The sequence below is a fragment of the Chiloscyllium plagiosum genome, unplaced genomic scaffold, assembly GCF_037043375.1.
Source record: "Chiloscyllium plagiosum isolate Xiang-an unplaced genomic scaffold, Cpla_swu_hap1 HiC_scaffold_30, whole genome shotgun sequence".
In the NCBI taxonomy this organism is placed as follows: Eukaryota; Metazoa; Chordata; class Chondrichthyes; order Orectolobiformes; family Hemiscylliidae; genus Chiloscyllium; species Chiloscyllium plagiosum.
In genome coordinates this window covers 17,941,726-17,963,002 of record NW_028270168.1, presented here as the reverse complement: position 1 = coordinate 17,963,002, position 21,277 = coordinate 17,941,726, and the positions used below count along the sequence as shown (strand labels likewise).

Genomic DNA, 21,277 nt, shown 5'->3' with positions numbered 1-21,277 from the left:
CCTAGAATGTGCTACTTGTATTAAAGAAGAAATGATCATAGATATTTGAGAAAGGTACAAGACTGTGGGAGAAAAAGGTCAGTAGAATTTAAGCTTTGGATTAGCCAAAAGAGAGCAGAGATGTGATAAGCTGAATGGCCTACTGGTCTGTAAACTCCACAGAAGAACTAAATGGGATGTTCTAATTAGCCAAATAACAAAGTGACTGGCACCTCAAAGTGTACTACAGCAGAACTGTTGCCTTCCAAATGGGGAATGAATAACAAAGAAAATTCTTCCAGTTGCAAAACATTTGTAATTCTATTGCAATGCAAACTGACTATAAAGCATCTCCATATGCCTACGTACACAGTTCAGAAACGTAAGATATAAAAGGGACCTAAGGGGCAACTTTTTCACACACAGGTTGGTATGTATGGAATGAGCTGCCAGAGGAAATGGTGGAAGCAGGTACAATTACAACATTTAAAAAGGCACCTGAATAGGTAAATGAATTGCAATGGTTTAAAGGGATACAGGCCAAATGCTGGCAAATAGGACTAGATTAATTTAGGATATCTGGTCAACATGGACAAGTTGGACCAAAGGGTTTGTTTTTGTTGCTGTACAACTTTATGACTCTGAGCTGTAAACAAACTAAATACGATTTTCTATCAAATCAGCGACAAAATCTATTCAAGAACTCACCACGGTCCTGCCCCATAGCAGATGGATTCATGGAGGGGTGCAGAATTCCATCGGACTGGCCACTTGGAGGACGAGGTGGCATTTGATTACCTAGTATGCAAAGAATTATACTTGTTACTTGTTGAGTTTGTTGTAACTGAAAAGTACGAGGCAGCAGGATGTCATGGGGATGTGGGGTATTGTAGCTGCAGCCCTTTAAACAAACAATGAGATGAGATGAATGAAGCAGTTACACCAGCTGATTCTACAGGAACAGACAGGTATGCAGGCCAAACAAGTCGCATTTGGAAGGCAGATAAATGCTCAACTACATCAATTTTCAATGCAGTGTTCGAGGTAGGGTCTATCTGGGCTTGCCATCTTGGAGGGGGGGGGGGGGGGGGGGGGAATTATTTAAATAGCAATATATTGGAAATTGATGTACAAAGAGATCTGGGTATGCTTATCATACCAGTTAATGAAAGTAGATTGACGGGTTTTCCAGATTCTGGGCAAGACCATACCCAGAGTATCGCATGCAGTTTTGGTCTCCCTAAGAAAGGATATACTTGCAATAGCGATTGTACATCAGAAGTTCATCAGGCTGATAGCTGGATTGGCCTGAACTATCCTATGAGAAATTGGTTTGAATGGGCCTATGTTAACTAGAATTTAGAAGATGGGAGAGATCTGTTTGAAATGTGTAAATTTAAGCAGGGCTGACAGACTAGATGTAAGACAGACATTTTCTTGGGCTGGAGAGTTTTCAAGGTACATACTTTCACCATATGGGGTAGACCATTTAGGACTAAGAAGAAGAAAAATACCTTCACTCAAAGGATAGTGATCTTCTGGAATTCTCTACCACAGAAGGCTGTGGAGGCCAAATCATTGAATACATTCAGGGCAGAGATAGATACATTTTTAGATTTTAAAGACATCAAGGAAAATGGGAAGAAAGTGAGAATGTAGTATTGAGGGAGGAAGGGTCAGCCATGACATTGATTGGCAGAGCAGGCTTTAAGGACCACGTGGCCCACTCCTGCTCATAATTTTTGATGTTTTGCTATTCAACTGGTCAAGCAAGTGCAACGAATTTAGGGCAGTGTCCTAAGGGGACACTGTATGTGTGATCCTGAACCTGGTTCAGTCTCTTCAAACCAGGTTATAAACACCCCAATAAATACCTTAGATTTGACAATCTTGAACTTCTCAGATTTCTCTCCACTATTGGCAAAGCAGCAAAAGTTTGAAGAACAAGACAAGGACCACCTTAAAAATTCTTACCTATCACTGTCTGATGAGGTACTAGGGCTCAAAACAGAGTTGCCAGGCAATCGACCCACCTCATCCTCTCCCCAAATCACCCAAGGAAAATTAGAGGCCAACCAGGGATACGCTACCCCCACAAACAGAATGGGAGGAAAAGGCAATATACCACTTCTTCAATCATAGGCTGGTTCTCTCCCATGCTTGATGCAGATATATTCATAGTGGGCTTATCAGCAAATGCAGGAGAGAAGCAGCCTGTGATTCAGTGGTGATGTGAGTGGCAGTCAAAAAGTTGAAGGAAACTGGAATGTTGTGCAAGGCCATAGAGGGAGCCTTGGGAGCAAGCACTGCAGTAGTTGCGTTAGAATAAACATGCAGTTAGCTGTGACCTCACCAGTACACAAAAAAAGCATGCTTAGGATAATGACTTTTTTTCTGTATAGAAATGTAGCAGTTTTTTAAAACAAGCATTTGTTGCTAACTTATGCCTGCTGCCTTGTCAATTTATACATTGAGATACCTAATTAATGCTTTGTATGTTGTGGCTTTACATTTAATGGAACAGTGATGAACAGTGATAACTATTGGGGATACTGATGAGTTGTTCCTATTCTGCTTTTATGCAAGTCTAAATCCTACATATCAACAAAATTACTGAACATATTGATACTAAGTGACAGCACTACCTAATGAAGGACTTAGTGAAACTAAAAACTAGTCACTGCGCGCACAAAAAAAAAGCGCACTTTAAAATCTCAAGAACCACCTTTGAAAATCATTGAGGTTTGTCAGGGACATCTTTCTGCAGCATACATTTACAATGAGGCTTACAAACAGACATTCCTACCTGGTACAGTTGCTGGGGACAATGGCCCGGACCTGGACTGGGTTACACTAGCTGGCGATCCTACAGGTGAAGGCGATGGACCACGAATTCCAGGCAGATGTGGGGAGGTATGAGGAGAGAATGGTGACTGTGCAGGGTTACTTTGTTCCCCTTGACTGCTGGAGATTCCTGACGTACTCACTCCTGGACTCAGTGCTCCCTCTGTCCCAGTCGGCAAATCATCAATAGAACCAGACAAATCCTACAAATCCAGAAAACCAATTAATTCACCTACTCTTCATGAGTAATGGTATATATGTCAGGCTTTTCTGTACATTAATACATCTCAAACCTCATTTCTACAAGCATTAAAATAGTGAAAAGAAATTGACCAAATTAGTCATTACGTGCATTTGCGCAGGTTGGGAGGGTGCTGGAGAGCTTCCTGGAGGACCCAATGTGTTAGATATTGCAATATATAAAAGAACTTCCTTCATTCATGAGTGGAAGGAATCTTAATAGTCAAATAAAATCCATACTACCAGTTCAGGTCCTTCTTCGATACTTAGCTCCAAGTAGTACTCCCTAGCTGGTAGAAAAGTGCTGGAAAACAGAGCCCAAACCCCAACCACACTCCCATTACAGCAGCATTCATTTCTGAGGGCAAGGTCAATGTTCAATGACTAAAGAAAGACAGTTTTATTTTAACGTCATCAGGTGAAGGCCAATGGGATGTGAACCACAGAACAGGGTGGAAGGGTCAAATGGCCTACTCCTGTTCCTGCCTTCTGTTTCTATTTATCTTTCTCTACCTTCACCCCATTCCCATTTGTAGCTACCCCTGCGAGATCTGCTGCTATGGTTGCCACATTTGGCCATCTTGCACCATCGTCTCTAATCCATAGTCATTCACCTGCAACCACTGAATGATGTCTATGATCCAAGGGAGTAATTTACAACTTTTGACTCTCCAGAGCCTTTACACCATCTACAACACACAAACTAGGAACAAGAGTAGACCACTTGGTCCTTCAAGCCTGCTCTGCCATTAATAAGATCATGGCTAAGCTAATTTTAACCTCAAATCTACAGTCTTGCATACCCTGACTATCTTGATGAAATGGTAATCATGAATCTACTTTTCATGCTGTTAAAATATTTAAATGTTCTGCATCCTCTGCCTTTTGAGGAAGGGAATTCCTAATACACTCAACCCTCAAAGCATTTTTCTTCATGTTTTAAATGGGTGACCCCTACTTCTAAATTCTCACGAGGAAATATCCTTTTGGCATCCATTCGGTCAAGTCCTTTCAGGATCTTATGTTTCAATTGAGTCACTGTTAACTCTTACAACTTCAAGAAACAGGCCCAGCCTATCTAGTCTTTCCTCAAGGCAATTTTTTCTTTCCAGGTATTATTCCAGTAAACCTTCTCTGAACTGCTTCGGATGTATTCATATCCTTGTCAGTACAGTGACCACTACTATACAGTGTTCCAGATATGATCCTACCAATAACCTGTAAGCCTGAAACATAATCTCCCTCATCCTGCATTCAATTCCTCTTGCAATAAAACATGATATTCAATCAGTCATACAGCACAGAAACAGACCCTTCGGTCCAACTTCGGTCCATGCCAACCTGATATACTAAATTAATCTAGTCCTGTTTGCCAGTACTTGGCCCATATCGCTCTAAACCCTTCCTATTGATATACTCATCCAGATACCCTTTAAATTGTACCAGCCTCCACCACTTCCTCTGACAGCTCATTCCATACATGAATCACCCTCTGTATCGAAAAGTTGCCTCTCAGCAACCATTTAAATCTTTCCCTCACATTAAACCTGTGCCCTCTAGTTTTGGACTCCCCCTACCATGGATTAGCTTTCCTGATTACTTGCTATAACCGCTTACAGTGCTATCCTTCTGCAATTCATGCACTTGGACATCCAGATCTCTAAGAGCTTTGCAACGTATCACACCATTTAGATAAGGCTTATCTTTTAACTTTTTTGCCAAAATGGAAAATTCTGCACTTTCCCATACGGCATTCCATTTGCTAGGTCTTTGCCCATTCACTTAACCTTAGACTTATGTCTTCTTCAAACTCACTTTCCTTTCTATCTTTGTCATTGGCAAATTTAACTACCAATGCTTTGGTCCCTTCATTCAAATAATTTATATAACTTGTAAAGTTAGAGCCCAGTACCAACCTGTGACATACCATTTGTGACAACCTGTCAGCCTGAAAGAGACTATTCTCTCATGTGAGCAAGCCAATCTTCTATCCACGCCAACGTGAGTCTTAATCCCTTTAAGCTTTTGCAATAACTTTTGATATGGGATCTTATCAAACTTCTTCTGAAACTTTACGTTCAGGTTGTTCTGCTATAACGTACGTTTCACTAATACAAATTTACTGTAACGCGATTGACAAACTTGGGACACTTAAAGTTTTAAAACATGCATTAGTGAGAAGGCAATTCCGGCCCCATTATTTTAAATGGTGCTGCTATTATGCGATGTTCTTATTACAGGTTTGCACAAGAATAGAATTACTGCTTTAGAGCAGAACTGACTGTATAAACATCCACTGGTTCCCCTTTATTCACATAAGAAATAAGAAATAGGAGCAAGCCATCTGGCCTGGTGAGCCTGTTCTGCCATTCAATAAGATTATGGTTGATCTTTTCAAGAACCAGCACCACTAACCCATCCACTCAGTTACAAGTTCACAACACACATTACTTCAAAGAATTATAATAAATTAATTACATGATTTCCCATTGACAAAGTCTCTGCCTGATTACCTTGAATATAACCAAGTGCACTACCATAACATCTTTAATAGAAATTTCTAACATTTGCCCTGTGCAAGGTGTTAAAGTAACTGGCCTGTATGTTTAGGCTTTCTTACTCCCTTTCAAATAAAGGAGTTACTAAAGCTATTTACAAATCTGTAGGAACATTCTTTAAATCTAATGAGTTTTGGTAAATTAAAACCAATGCATCAATTATCTCACGAGCTAATTCCAAGACCTTAAGATGAAACCTATCAGGACTTGACAACTCGCAGTTCCAACAATTTACTTAATACCCACTTCCATGGTCATTATAATGGAGTTCCTCCCTCCCTCAATTTCTGATTTACTAGGATGTTACACATATCCTCTCATGAAGATCAACGCAAGATATCTGTTCAATTTCTCTGCCATCCTTATCCCTCAACACTACCTCTCCAGAACCAACAGTCTAACTTGTTTTCTTTAGACAACTTAAGAAACTGTTCCTGTTTTACATTTTGACCAACTTTCTTTAATACTCAATTTTTCCCTCCTTATTAGTCTTTTAGTGATTGCTTTTTTAAAAACAAAATTCTGTCCAATCTTCTAACCCACCACCTATCTTTGCATAATTATAGGTCTTTTCATGAAGTTTAACTCCTCTCTTTAAAAATGTTAACCACAGATGACAGGCCCATTCCTTTGAACTTTTCTTATTTGTAGGAATATATCTAATCTGCACTTTTTGGAATATCCCTTTAAATGCTTGCATCTCTACTAACCTACCCTTTAACCAAAACTACCAGTTCATGTTCACTAGCTCTGCTTTCATGCTCTCATCTGTATTCTCTGAGCCTTCCTGTCACTGCCTATACATCATTTTCCACATTAATTCATTCCTCTATTGCCCTTTCCTCATCAACTCATCACAACTTCCCAATTTGGGCCCTGAACCTATGATTTACTTTAAAACTCAATAGTTTCCTCATTATGCATTTCACAAGAACAACAGTCCAGTACAGTTCAGGTATAGACCATCCCAACGGTACACATCCCACTTTTCCCAGTACTGGCACCAGTGCCCACAAACCAGAACCCACTTCTCCCAAGCCAGTCTTTCAGTCACACATTCATCTCACTAATCTTGTTTACCCAATGTCAATTTGCATGTAACTCAGGTAATAACCCAGAGATTACCACTTTTGAGATTCTACTTAATTTGGTACCTAACTCTTCAGATTGGCTACGTGGAACCTCTTTTTAATCCTACTTATGTCAGTGGTGCCTACATGGATCCTCCCCCTCACACTGCAGCTCTTCTCCAATCCAGAGCAGATATCATGAGCCCAGACACTGGACAGACAACACAGTTTGAACTGTGGTTCTTCACTGCAGAAAACAGTGCCAATCCCCTGACAATGCTGTGCATTACATTCCTTTTAGCTTCCCTGCTTGAATGGCTTCCTGTACCATAGTTATTTAGCTCATCCATCCCACAAGCCAAACTCCAAACAAGCTGAAGGAACCTCAAACTTGGACAATTGTAGAGGTTGACATTCCTATCCTCTGGCTCTCTTACCCACCTCATTTGCAATAACACCTTCCCAAATCAAAACATCCTGTGCCAAGAGAATGACTCCTAGTATGAATAATCCAAATAATGATTCCCCCCCCACCACCCCCAATGCATGTCATGTAGTTCAGCCTCTGGCTCATAAACTGAGCCAAATTTGCGCAAACTTCAAACATTTCCTGCAAATATGTTTACCCTAGATTTCAATGGTATCCATGAGTTCCTACATACAGCAGTTTTGACATACCACTTGCACTGCCATTCTTAAGAGTTTTAGCCAATTGTTTAGAGTATTCACTTATTTACATACATTCGAATTGTATTAACTTTACTACCGAAATGTATACTATGTTCAAGCTTTTCTATGCAGTGAGGATTGGATGCCTTCCCACTGTCTGTCTCCCAGTTTCTTCTAATGCCAGTGCATGCTCTCGCACGTTTTATCTACTGTCTGCACTTGGTCTTGCAGCGTTTTTGTCTTATGTCCACACTCTCTCATGCAATGTTTTATCTGGTGTCAACTTACTCACCTGGTGTTTTATCTGGTATCCAATCAAAGAGTGTGATGGAATATTTCCCACTTGAGCAAACGCAGCTTCAATAATGCTCAAGAAGCTTAAAGCCATCCAGGACAGGGTAGTTTGGCTATTTGTGGACGTGCAGCCATTCACTCCTCCTACCACTGATGCACAGCAACAGTAGGACTTACCATCTACAAGGTACACTGAATACATTCACCAAGGTTCCTTAGACAGCATCTTCCAAAGCTGCAACCAATACCATCCAGAATGAGAACAGACACCTGGAATACCATCACCAGCAAAGTCACCTCTAAGCCACTCACCATCCTGACTTGAAAATAGCCAAAGTTGCTGTGTCAAAATTCCTGGAACTCCCTTCCTGACAGCAACCAGCTAACTGCAGTTCAATGCAGCAGCTCATCAACACCTTTAAAGGCAACAAGGTTGGCAATAAATGCTGACCCAGCCAGTGCCTTCATCATCCCATGACTGAATAAAAAGTAAATTCATTCAGGATATGAGGAGATCACTTTGGATACTTCAAGCAGTTATGTGCAGTCAACCACATCCAAATTCTATAAATGAAAAAAAGTTAGACCCAAGTCTTTATTACCCAACACTTTCCCTTTAAAAGATGTACGAGCAGCTTCTCAGCTCTATTTGAATCAACAAAATATTGATAGAATCATAGAATCTCTACAAGTGTGGAAGCAGGCCATTCATTGCATTGAAGGCATGCTGATCCTCTGAAGAGTATCCCACACAGACTCACCCCCCTACCCTATGCCTGCAGTCCTGCATTTCCCATGGCTAATTCACCTAGCCTACACACTCCTGGACACTATGGACAATTTAGCAGTGCCAATCCACAACCTGTACAGAGTCAGATGTACAGCACGGAAACAGACCCTTTGGTCCAACTCGTCCATGCCAGATATCCTAACCTAATTTAGTCCCATTTGCCAGCACTTGGCCCATATCTCTCTAAACCCTTCCTATTCATATACCAATCCAGATGCCTTTTAAATGCTGTGATTGTACCAAGTCCTCTGGCAGCTCATTCCAAACACGCACCACCCTTTGCATGGAAATGTTGGCCCTTGGTTCCCTTTTTTATCTTGCCCCTCTCACCCTTTGCCCTCCCCCAACCGAGGGAAAAGACCTTGTCCATTTATCCCATCCATGCCCTTCATGATTTTATAAACCTCTACAAGGTCACCTCTCAGCCTCCGACGCTCTAGGGAAAACTATCCCAGCCTATTCGGGCTCTCCCTATAGCTCAAATCCTCCAACCCTGGCAACATCCCTGTAACTCTTTTCTGAACTCTTTTCAAGTTTCACAATATCCTTCTAATAGGAAGGAGACCATAACTGCACACAATATTCCAAAAGTGGCCTAACCAATGTCCTGTACAGCCGCAACATGACCTCAACTCTTATACTCAATGCTCTGACCAATAAAGGAAAGCTACCAAGTGCCGCTTTCACTATCCTATCTACCTGTGACTCTATTTTCAAGGAACTATGAACCTGCACTCCAAGGTTTCTTTGTTCAGCAATACTCCCCAGGACCTTACCATTAAGTGAATAAGTCCTGCCCTGATTTGCTTTTCCAACCACCACCTACCACCGATTCTTGTGGCACACCACTGGTCACAAGGCCACTAGTCTGAAAAACAACCCTCCACCACCGCCAGTCTTCAACCTTCGAGCTAATTCTGTATCCAAATTTCTAGTTCTCCCTATATTCATTGAAATCAACCTTGCTAACTAGTCTTCCAAGAGGAACCTTGTCCAACGCCTTAAAGTCCATATAGAAAACATCTATCACTTTGCCTTCATTCATCATCTGTTATTTCTTCAAAGATCTCAATCAAGTTTGTGACGCGTGATTTCCCAGACACAAAGCCATGCTGACTATCCCTAATCAGTCCTTGTCCCTCAGGATTCCCTCCAACAACTTGCCCACTATTGATGTCAGACTCACTGGTCTATAGTTCCCTGGCTTGTCCTTACCACCTTTCTTAAACAGTGGCACCACGTTAGCCAACCTCCAGTCTTCCGGCACCTCACCTGTGACTATCAATGATACAAATATCTCAGCAAGGGGGCCAGCAATCACTTCCCTAGCTTCCCACAGAGTTTATAGGGTACATCTGATGAGGTCCTGGGCATTTATCCACTTTTTTGTATTTTAAAGACATCCAACACCAACACCTCTAATATGACATTTTTCAAGATGTCACCATCTATTTACCCACATTCTAAATTGTCCATGTCCTTCGCCACAGTAAAGACTGATGCAAAATACTCATTTAGTATCTCCATCTCCTGCAGCTCCACACACAGGTTGCTTTGCTGATCTCTGAGGGGCCCTATTCTCTCCCTAGTTACCCTTTTGTCCTTAATATATTTATAAAATCCTTTTGGATTCTCCTTAGCCCTATTTGCCAAAGCTATCTCCTGTCCCCTTTTTATCCTCCTGATTTCTCTCTTAAGTATGCTCCTACTGCCTTTATACTCTAAAGATTCATTCGATCTCTCCTGACTATATCTGACATATGCTTCCATTTCTTAATCAAAACCTCAAATACTCTAGTCATTCAGCTTTCCCTACACCTACCAGCCTTTCCTTTCACCTTAACAGGAATATACTGTCTCTGGATCTCTAGAATCTCGTTATCTAATTTTTGAAGGCCTCCCATTTTCCAGCCGTCCATCTACCTGTGAACATCTGCCCTCAATCAGCTTTTGAAAGTTCTAGCCTAATACTGTCAAAATTAGCCTTCCTGCAACTTTTAGATCTGGTCTATCCTTTTCCATCACTATTTTAAAACTAATAGAATTGTGGTCACTGGCCTCAAAGTGCTTCCCCGCTGACATCGGTCACCGGCCCTGCCTTATTTCCCCAAGAGGAGATCAGGTTTTGCACCTTGGCGAAAGTGAGTACTGCAGATGCTGGAGAATAGATCAAGAGTGTAGTGCTAGAAAAGCACGGGTCAGGCAGCATTGAGCAGGAGAGTCGACATTTCAGGCAACATTTCAAGTCCACAGTGATAGGTTTGGAAAGTTAACATCCCCTACCATAACCACCCTATTATTCTTACAGATAGTCGAGATCTCCTTACAAATTTGTTTCTCAATTTCTTGCTAACAATTAGGGGTGTCTATAATACATTCCCAATAAGGTGATCATCCCTTTCTTATTTTTCAGTTCCACCCAAATTACTTCCCTGGATGGATTCCCAGTACAGCAGTAATGCTATCCCTTATCAAAAACACCACTCCCCCTTTCTATAGCATTTGTATTTTTGGAATATGGGAGGAAACCCATGCAGACACGGGGAGAATGTGCAAACTCCACAAAGTTGCCCGGGGATAGAACTGAACCCAAGTCCTTGGTGCTGAGAGTCAGCGGTGCTAACCACTGAGGCACCACGCCGCTCATTTTGTAAGTGCAATTTTTTGCATTCTTTTTTCTCTTGCAATTTCAAGTATCTCTTCATTTATCTTGGTCTGCAAATGAAAGTTTTAGTCCCAACTATAATTCAGCTGGAACTGATCATTTCACATAACCAACGTCTGATACTGATGCACCAACATGTCACATCTTCAGGCAGCAAAATAGGCCATACAATATAATAAGCCAGAAAACCAGACTACACTGACTGCGGAATACCTATTTCTTCAACTTCAGAAAACAGTATATATATTTGATTTGGGAAAATGGCTATTAAAAAGCATTATTTTCGAAAGAATTGCATTTATATAGTGCCTGAATAGCCAAGGGCAGAGAAAGACACAATGCTAAATTAACCTGCTGAGCATCATGGTTTAAATACCAGATTAGCATCTCTGCCTTTTGACAATCAAAAAATAGTCTTAGATAATTGACACCTCACTGCATATCTTTTACTCTGAGGATAATTTAAACTTAAAACTTTCAGTAAACTGTGGATGAAGAAGTTGGAGAGTAGGTATTTGTGCCTCCTCCTGCCACGTTTTAAGTATAGCCCTGGCTGGCACAGTCAGTCAGTCTGGGATTACCATCCTCTCATGCACAATGACATCATCATCACATTTAAATTACTGGAACTACTTTTTTCTTGCTCTTTGAAAATGTGTTCTAAGCATTAGACAACAATCAAGTAATTAGCTATCAGCTGGAGACAGGACAAGGTTCACAGTTAAATCTCCCTGTGTACAAGTCCTACTTGAAACACTGCACCACCCAAGACTGCACACTGTTCCAGCCAAAACTCATTTTCCCTTTATAATTGTATTTGGTGCGATAAGCAGAGATACATGAAAGCCCTTAATCGTTACAAACCAGTCACACATTTCAGGCCAAACACATACCACAGCATTTCATAATTTACCAATGTCAATCAAACAGGTTCCCAAAAATTCACTTATCCCCATTACAAACCCTGCCCCAGATCAGAGGAAATATCTTGCAACGAAGTTGCCTCTCTGACTTCAGTTTTTTTTTAAATCACTGCATTTTAATCTATTTAAGTTGTACCCAAACACTGCAAGAGGCATACTGAAATGAAAGCCCAAGAGCAGTCCAATTTAAATCCAGGTTACATTTTAAATAATCTTTTTCAATACTATTCTAGGTAGTGAGTCATTCTTTCAGCTAGTTACAAGACAAACTCAATATGTGAAGCTGTCTGCATGTCCAATCTTCAATCCCAGCACTAATAAGCAAACAGAGTAACTCTAAACAATCTCAAGACTTTAGCTTACAGAAACCAACCAGGCCAGTTTTGCACATTGATTCCTATTTCTTAATTACTTTACAAAATGGTGGTTAAACAAGACAAAATGGCAGTCTCGATCACCTTCTCCATATAGGGAATGCCTGACCAAACAGTTTAATTTATTCTAGTGACAAAAGTACCAAGTTGTCCCATACATTGATGGCGATATGCATGGGTTAAATCTAAATGAACTGCCTATCTTTGATTCAGCAGCATGAGTAGTTTTACACACATACAGTAACAGCTAGAGTGCTCTCAAAGATTAATACTGCAGACAATCAGCAAAAGCGTGCAGTTTCAATCCCCACGTACATTTATATTGCCATTTTACAGCAAATTATCACGGTTACACTAATCTTTAGTAAATATGGGTATGGCTGCATTCATCTAGCTTTGCGGGTGTTAACTTTCTACAGCGATGTCAAGGTTGTGGGGATCAGTCAGGGTATTCATGTCACAAACAAACTGCTGGAAAGGTTCAACAGTTCTGACAGCATCTGTGAAGAGAAATCAATTAACATTTCAGGTCTGGTGACCCTTCCTCAGTTCGGACCAGAAACATTAACTGATTGCTCTGCACAGATACTGTCAGACCTGCTGAGCTTGCCAGCAATTTCTGTTTTTGTTTCTGATTTACAGCATCTGCAGCTCTTTGTTTTTATAGGGTATTCATGTCAATGGACACTTAAAGGAGCAAGGAGGAAATTTATCAATTACAAGGCCCTATTTTTAAACGTTCCATTATGCAGCAAGTTAATCACTAAACAAAAGAAGCCAATGACTTTGAGAAAACAATTCCTATTCCTATAGTTCCACTTCAATAAAACGTCCAATTGAAATTAAAATTGTTCTTGTGGCCCGATCCCAATACAGATCAGTAATGAGCGCAGCACAAGCTCAGAAAGCTTCTTACTGATGTGACGCTAGCTTTCTCATCCCGTCTGTGCTCAGAGCTCAGCCAACATTTACATTTGTAAACAATAACAGAATGAGAGGATTGGTTTGTCTCACGTGCTTTCCATGTGCTTTCGATTTATTGCCCATCTGCCATTACCATCAAAATACTGGAAGCTGTCCAAGTATTTCACACTGAATCTCACACTCCTGGCTGGCTCCCGAACAAAAGCCTTGAGCTTTCTTTTGAAATCCTGCCCAGTTTTATTTCAGGCTCTGACCTGATGAATGAGTGTTGATTACTCCATGGAGTCTAATGTGTTGAGGTGATGTCACAGTGTACTCATTTCTGCCTGACACACTCTATGCACTTGGTCACTCTTGCCACTGTTTCAAACCCAGAAAGTACAAAATCAATGCTGACACCCTCCCCGAAGGATACAGAGTGCTGGCAAATCACACAAAGCAACTCGTTAATGTATCTTAGTCAATAAGAAAACTTCACATGCTGTCATTGCCCAAATTTTACGCAGTATCAGTGTTTAAAAAAACACCAAGGCTCCAAAACTCCCTCTCTCTCTTCCCCGGCCCATAATTCCATTGGAGTTTAATACACAAAGCTATTTAATTAAAAATTGATGCAGATCAGTGAGGCCAGCTGATAGGAAGTCTGAATATACAAAGGTATTTTCTTTTTTCTCTTCAGTCATAATACTTTGAATGCCAGTTGCTTCCTTCTCAAGCTTAGTCCAATTTCAACAGGTTCAACTCTTCAGTTTTAAGGCAGCCTATAGCATTAAACTGCTCCTAACTAGCAATCTTGTCCTCCTCTAAGGGCTACACAGGTTGGTTGGTGCAGAGAAACATTAAACTGCCAGACTAGTACAACAAACAGCATTCACTCAGCATCTCATTGCAACACATCTGAAGCAGACACTGCCTGAAATGGAAAGTGTTGCCTCCCTAGCACCAACACCCCTCATCTTGAGTAAAACAAACAATTTTTATTATCAGAACACAAGAGAATTAGGTGAGAAATACAATAATTAAATCCAAGATATCACTTTCAAAGGGAACAAGTCAGCCTTGATGTGCTATCACCATGTGTAACATTATCAACATCGTGACAAAGACTACTGAACGGACTGACGCTCCCACAGGAATTGGACTTCAAACAGCAAAACTGGAAGGGCCCAGATTTACAGCTAAAAACTGTCAGCTGGGTTACTGGCTTTGCAGAAAGTGGAATAGAATTTTTTTTTCTTTTTCTCCCTCCACAAACTGCAAATGATTGCATCACAAAGTGGTGGTCTGGTGATTTTGGAAATGGAACAGGTGTTTCAAATGTAAACTCCAAGCCAAAGAAAAGCATAGGAAAACCAGGATGCCAGACATTTGTTGCAACCTCTACTCTTCCTTCTCACTTTGATGTTGATCCATCTGTTTGTTAATAGCAAAACCATGCCTTTCCAACACAATTAAACAATACAAGGTAACAGCATCCGTTCCTCAATGAAGAGCAGCCTAGCTGGGTACAAATCCTAAATACCGTGGGCAGCACGGTAGCACAGTGGTTAGCACTGCTGCTTCACAGCGCCAGAGACCCGGGTTCAATTCCCGCCTCAGGCGACACTCTGTGTGGAGTTTGCACATTCTCCCTGTGTCTGCGTGGGGATGCTCCGGTTTCCTCCCACAATCCAAAAATGTGCAGGTTAGGTGAATTGGCCATGCTAAATTGCCCATAATGTTAGGTGAAGGGGTAAATGTAGGAGAATGGGTCTGGGTGGGTTACGCTTCGGCGGGTCGGTGTGGACTTGTTGGGCCGAAGGGCCTGTTTCCACACTAAGTAATCTAATCTAATGTGCACAAATTTTTTATTTCAAAAATATACTTTATAAAAAATAACTAATAAGCACACAAAGGTTCTAAATCAGTTCTATACAGTCTTTGCAGACAAAAACAAAACATTAGAATTTTGACATTTCAGTTTTTGCAGTAGGAGTACTCTGATAATCTACATTTAGAATTTGCATTTAACCATCAATATTTGTACCCCGACAGCAGTATTTTTAATGTGCTGAACAAATGGAAGTCACAAAACGTTAAAGAGGAAGTTTTTATTGTGAAATCACTTACAACATCTAATAGGTTGGATCATTTCAGGTAGTTCAACTTAAAAGGAAATTCCTCTAAAATTCAGGTGACTGTCACTTGGTTAAAATACAGACTCTACTGAGGGGTTCTTGGTGCATCATGCTGCAGAGACCCTGATCAATGTAACCAGATGACAGATAGGCCCAACATGGTTTGGTCAATAGGAAATGTTTAACTAGCTTTCTTTGAAGTATCAACTTATACTGTGTGCAAGGGAAACCAGTGAAGTATTCTACTTAAAAGTTTCCAGAAGGCATTGATAAAGTGCCACATCAAAAGGTGGCAGAAAATACAAGTTCATTGAGTAGGGGGGAACATTTTGGCATCAACAGATTAGCTGGCTAACAGGAAAGAGTAGAAATAAACAGGCCCTTTTCCGGTTGGCAGGACATCACAAGTGGTGCGTCATGGGGGTTAATACCAGGGCCTCAACTCTTTACAACTTATATAAATGATTTGGATGAAGAGACCAAAGGTATGGTAGTTAAATTTGCTGATGATACAAAGATAGGTAGGAAAAATGAGTTGTGAAGAGGATATAAGGAGCCTAAAGAGGGATATGGATAGATTAGGTGAGTAGGCAAAGACGAATGTGGAGAAGTACAATGTGGACAAGTGTGAAATTGTCCATTTTGGCAGAAAGAATCTTTATAAAAAAACATGCTATCTCAGTGGTGAGAGGTTACAAAGCTCCTAGATGCAGAGAGATCTGGGCATCCCAATGCATAAATTGCAGAAGGTTATATGCAGATACAAAAAGTAATCAAAGTTAATAGATGTTATGGTTTCTTGAGAAGGGAATCAAATGCAAGAGTAGGTAGCTTATACTTCAGAAATATTGGGCATGGTAAGACTGCATCTGGAGCATCATGTAGTACTGGTCAACTTGCTCACAGAAGGATGTTAATACACAGGAAGCAGTTCAGAATGTGTTTACTGGAGTAAAACCAGGGATAAACTGATTGCCTTAAGAAGAAAACCTGGACAGGCTGAGCCTGTATCCTCTAAAACATAGAAGAGTCAGAGGTGACTTAATTGAAACATATGATCGTGAGGGGACTTGACCATATCGCTACCACAAGGTTCCCTTGTGAGAATCTAGAACTAGGGGTCAGTTTAAAAATATGGGGTTACCGATATAAGACAGAGATGAGGAAAAATGCGTTAAGGGTTGATTGCCATTGGACTTTGCTTCTCCAAAAGGTAGTGAATGCGTAAACCTTTCAATCGAGTTTTTACAGCAGTAAATAGATTCTTGATTACCATAGGATGAAAGATTATTGGAGATATGCAGAAATTTACAGTTGAGGTTAAAATCAGATCAGCCATGAATTGGGGTCAACTGACCCCATTTGGTAGACTATAAGTTTACCATCTAATGCTAACTCACTATTACCCATTTCCAAGAAGTATCAATTCTGTAGACTTTAGAAAACCCTGAATCTGTAAAGTAAAATGCAAATATGAAAAAGCGCCTTTAAGTAAAATACTTCACCACTCATCATACTCTAATCACAAGGTTTGTATGTATAACATAGGTAAAAATCTTAACTGGATGAAGACAGCAACTGCAAAATCTTTGCAGCTAGTTAGTCTCATTATCCATTATCTCACCCACCTATGACAACAATGAATCCCTTGACAGTGCCTGTCCCTGCTTCGAGCTGGTTTCTCAGCCCCAATGAACAAATACTATTTAAGATGTAGGTAGCAAGGCTGGAGATAAACCTACATTTTTACAAAACAAACTCTCCTGTGCACCCTGAATGAGTTAGTCACCCTCTGACAGACGAACAGAAATTGCTGTGCTAATCTAAGCAATTCAAAAGCATTTTGACCTAGAGGGATTTTAAAATAGCAAAATGATAGCAACAGGTGAATGTTCTTGTCCCCAATATAATTACAAAGTGACTACTTGCTCTGTCCCCAAGGCATGCATACCTCATTAAGAGAAAGAGCCAAACTATTTAAAGTTCACTACTCCACAAGAACAATAGAGTATTTTTAAAAAGAAACAATGCATTTCCACAAAACCAGTGCGCATCAGCAACCCAACAATGGCACTCTACATAGCAGCTTTTATTAATTGCTTTCAATAAGTAAAACATTGAGGCAAGAGAGCAAATTGAAGCCACTGCTCTGCATTCAAATGTACATCACGAGTATTCCTCTTTCAAAATATTGTTATACCTGCAACTCAGCTGTAGCAGATCAGCGGAATCATTTGCACAATTGTAGCACAATCTGAAATCCTTAACTATAGGCAAGGCTCCCATTCTGGTAGTTTGGGGTATTCACATGATGGCTTCAACAGGCAGAAACAGCTGTCCCAATTTCCAGTATAATAGTGCCTATGTGATCATGTGGTGTCAGCACTCTAATCATATAATCTGACTGCCAATGAGTGACTGTCTGTACATGTAAATGAGGGGTTCACACACACACACACACACACACACACACAGAAGTACCATTTCCAACAGATCTCCGATCAGTGCAGGGAACAGAAGCCATCCATGCTCATGGCACAAACTGAGGGGACAAAAAATTTCCAATGTATTCAACCAGTACCACTTCAGAACACTAAGTTTACACTCAGTGTCACTTCAGATGCATTACAAGGGAGCGAATGGATTGACCCCCTAGTGACACACGTGCACACACATTCAAGTATCCACACAGACACTAAATACCACAGCCACCAGCTTTCTGTACTTTTGATTGTGGACTATTTAAGAAAGGTGGCAAGGAAAAGCCAGGGAACGACAGACCGGTAAGCTTGATATTAGTGAGTACATTGTTGGAGGGAATCCTGAGGGACAGAAATTACATGTATTTGGAAAGGCAAGAACTGATTAGGGACAGTCAACGTAGCTTTGTACGTTGGAAAGACTGTCTCACTAACTTGACTGAGTTTTGTTTGAAGAAGTAACAAAGAGAATCAATGACGACAGAGCAGCGAACGCAATCTATAGGGACCTCAGTAAGGAATTCGACTAGGTTCCTCGTGGTAGACTGGTTAGATCACATGGAATACAGGGAGAACTAGCCACTTGGATACAGAACTGTCTCAAAGGTTGAAGACAGAGTGGTGATGAAGGGTTGCTTTTCAGACTGGAGATCCATGACGAGCAGTGTGCCACGGGATTGGTCCTGGGTGCACTGCTTTTTGCTATTTATATAAAACGATTTGGATGCGAATATGGGAGGAATGGTGAGTAAGTTTGCAGATGACACCAAAATTGGAGGTGATGTGGAGTGAAGGAGGTTACCTTAGAGTACAATGGGATCTTGATTATATGGGTCAATGGGCCACAGAGTAGTAAATGGGGTTTAACTTAGATAGATGTGAGGTGCTGCATTTCGGAAGGGCAAATCTTAGCAGGTCTTATACACCTTAATGGTAAGGTCCTGGGGAGTGTTGCTGACCAAAGAGACCTTGGGAGTGCAAGTTCTAGTTCCTTGAAAGTGGAGTCGCAAGTAGATAGGATAGTGAAAGCAATGTTTGGTATGCTTGCCTTTATTAGTCAGTGCATTATGTACAGGAATTAGGAAGTTATGTTGTTTCTGTAAAGGACATTGGTTAGGCCACTTTTAGAATACCGTGATCAATTCTAGTTTCCCTGCTATAGAAAGGATGTTGTGAAACTTGAAAAGGATTCAGAAAAGATTTACAAGGATGTTGCTAGGGTTGGAGGGTTTGAGCTATAGGGAGACATTGATTAGGCTGGGGCCATATTCCCTGGAGCTGAGGGATGACCTTATGAAGTTCATAAAATCATGAGGATAATGGATAGGGTGAAAGGCAAGGTCTCGTCCTAGGGGTGGGGGACCCAAAACTAGGGGGCATAAGTTTAAGGTGAGGGGAAAAGATTGAAAAGAGAGACCTGGGGGCACTTTCCTCACAGAGGGTGGTGCATGTATGGTACAAGCTGCCAAAGAAAGTGGAGGCTGGTACAATTACAACATTTAAAAGGCATCTGAATTGGCTATATGAATAGGAAGGATTGAGGGGGATATGGGCCAAATGCTGGCAAATGGAACTAGATTAATTTAGGATATCTGGTTGGCATGGACGAGTTGGGCTAAAGTGTATGTTTCCGTGCTGTACGTTTCTATGAATGACTGGAATGGGAAAATAAAAACTCTGTTTTGAAAGCAAAGGATTGCTGAAGGACTATTGCAAGTTACCCAACACTTGTCATAAATGCTGTTTACAAAGCAGTTGGTTCAGGCAGTGGGGATAACCTGGTTACAAACTAGCTGAAGCCAAGGGGGATGCTGAGCACAATGGAGATTTGACCATTAACAAGTACCTGAATGGCTCATTCCTGAAGAAGGGCATGTGCCCGAAACGTCGAATCTTCTGTTCCCTAGATGCTGCCTGACCTGCTGTGCTGTTCCAGCAATAAAGTTTCAGCATTAACAAGTACCTGACTGGTCTGTGAAGTGGTGACCAATTACCAGTGGCAGATGCCTCCTGCCTGCCCGCCAACAAGTTTGAGGTTGGTTCCCAGGTAGCTGAACAGCTTGGGAATGTGAATGCTGAAGTTGTAAGCCATTGGGCCTTTGGAAACGATGCTGTTTTTGCTCTGCAGTGAAAAGCATCTCAAGCCTGAAGATATCTTATTTCTCCTCATAAGTTGCTGTAAGCCTTTAATAAAGGCCATGTCTGCTGACACCTGCAACTGCAAGAAATTGCACATATGCCCTAACCTAGAAACAAGCGTGTACATGAAGTATTATCCCAATACGTCATCACGCAAAATTTACATCAGGCACAACGGTTGCACTGGGAGAAAGTGAGGACTGCAGATGCTGGAGATCAGTGTCGAAAAGTGAGGGGCTGGAAAAGCACAGCAGGTCAGGCAGCATCTGAGGATCAGCAGAGTCAACGTTTTGGGCATAAGCCCTTCATCAGGGATGTAGCTCATCAGGTTGTACTGTGCGTGTACAGAAAAAGAGAAGCATATTATTCTTGGACACAGGGACAAGACTGGATTTTTGGGGGTGGGGGTGGGGGTGGGGGCAGCTGCACATGCACAGGTTTCAGAAAATGCAGCCTTTAACTAATAAATCAGAAACTATTTGCTGCGCATCAGTCACCTCGTTCCTTCAGCAAACAAGTAAAAGCACCTGGCAAAGGAAGATTCAGAAGTAGTGTTGAGCAGCAAAAGGATCATCTCAACAAACCCTGTGAACAGGGAACATAGAACTCCCCAATCTTTCCATCCTTACGTAACATACGTTTTTCTTTTGTCAGGCAGATGGGATTGGTTTAGAATACATGGTCAGCACAGACATGGTTGGCTGAAGGGCCTGTTCTATGTTATGTTCCATCAGCTTTAAGTGGGTCAGAATTTTAACGAGTTACATGTCCATGACTCAATGTTCATCTATAGTTATTATTCGTAATAAAAAGTACAAAAATTGGTCCATGTTGGTCCAGGGTAAATTCAGGAATTCTGCACTTTTTAAAATCTAACTTTTGCAATGACCATGGGAATAGTGGAGCTCAATTTGCAGTGCCTTACCACAGTGAAGCATAACATTGCTTGTAAATAAGCAGATCATATTTTTGCTTTACCAGCTTGGAACACTGTTTCTGGACATTGCAGAATTTAATACAAAACATTCAGGATTTTTCATAACTAAAAAGGGGAAGGCGGAATCTACAGGTCAGACTAGCTTTAGTAGTGATGAAGTAATTAGAAATGATTCTGAAGGGTGGAATATGGCCACATTTGGAGAGATACAGATTAATGAAGTATAGTCAGCATGGGTTCAATTCCCGCCTCAGGCGACTGACCGTGTGGAGTT

The 21,277-nt window shown here is 41.1% G+C and overlaps 1 protein-coding gene across 5 annotated transcripts in view; it reads right to left on the bottom strand.

Annotated features, from left to right (window-relative positions):
• Positions 1–21,277, bottom strand: part of LOC122563577 (AT-rich interaction domain 1Ab) — a 126,450-nt gene that overhangs the window by 40,645 nt on the left and 64,528 nt on the right. For all 5 annotated transcript variants that reach the window (XM_043717476.2, XM_043717472.2, XM_043717474.2 and 2 more), the window contains exons 5-6: positions 2,786–3,026; positions 688–777 (exon numbers count right to left, since the gene is read on the bottom strand). In XM_043717476.2, coding sequence (XP_043573411.1) covers positions 688–777; positions 2,786–3,026 — 331 coding nt within the window. The remainder of the gene's footprint in view (positions 1–687; positions 778–2,785; positions 3,027–21,277) is intronic.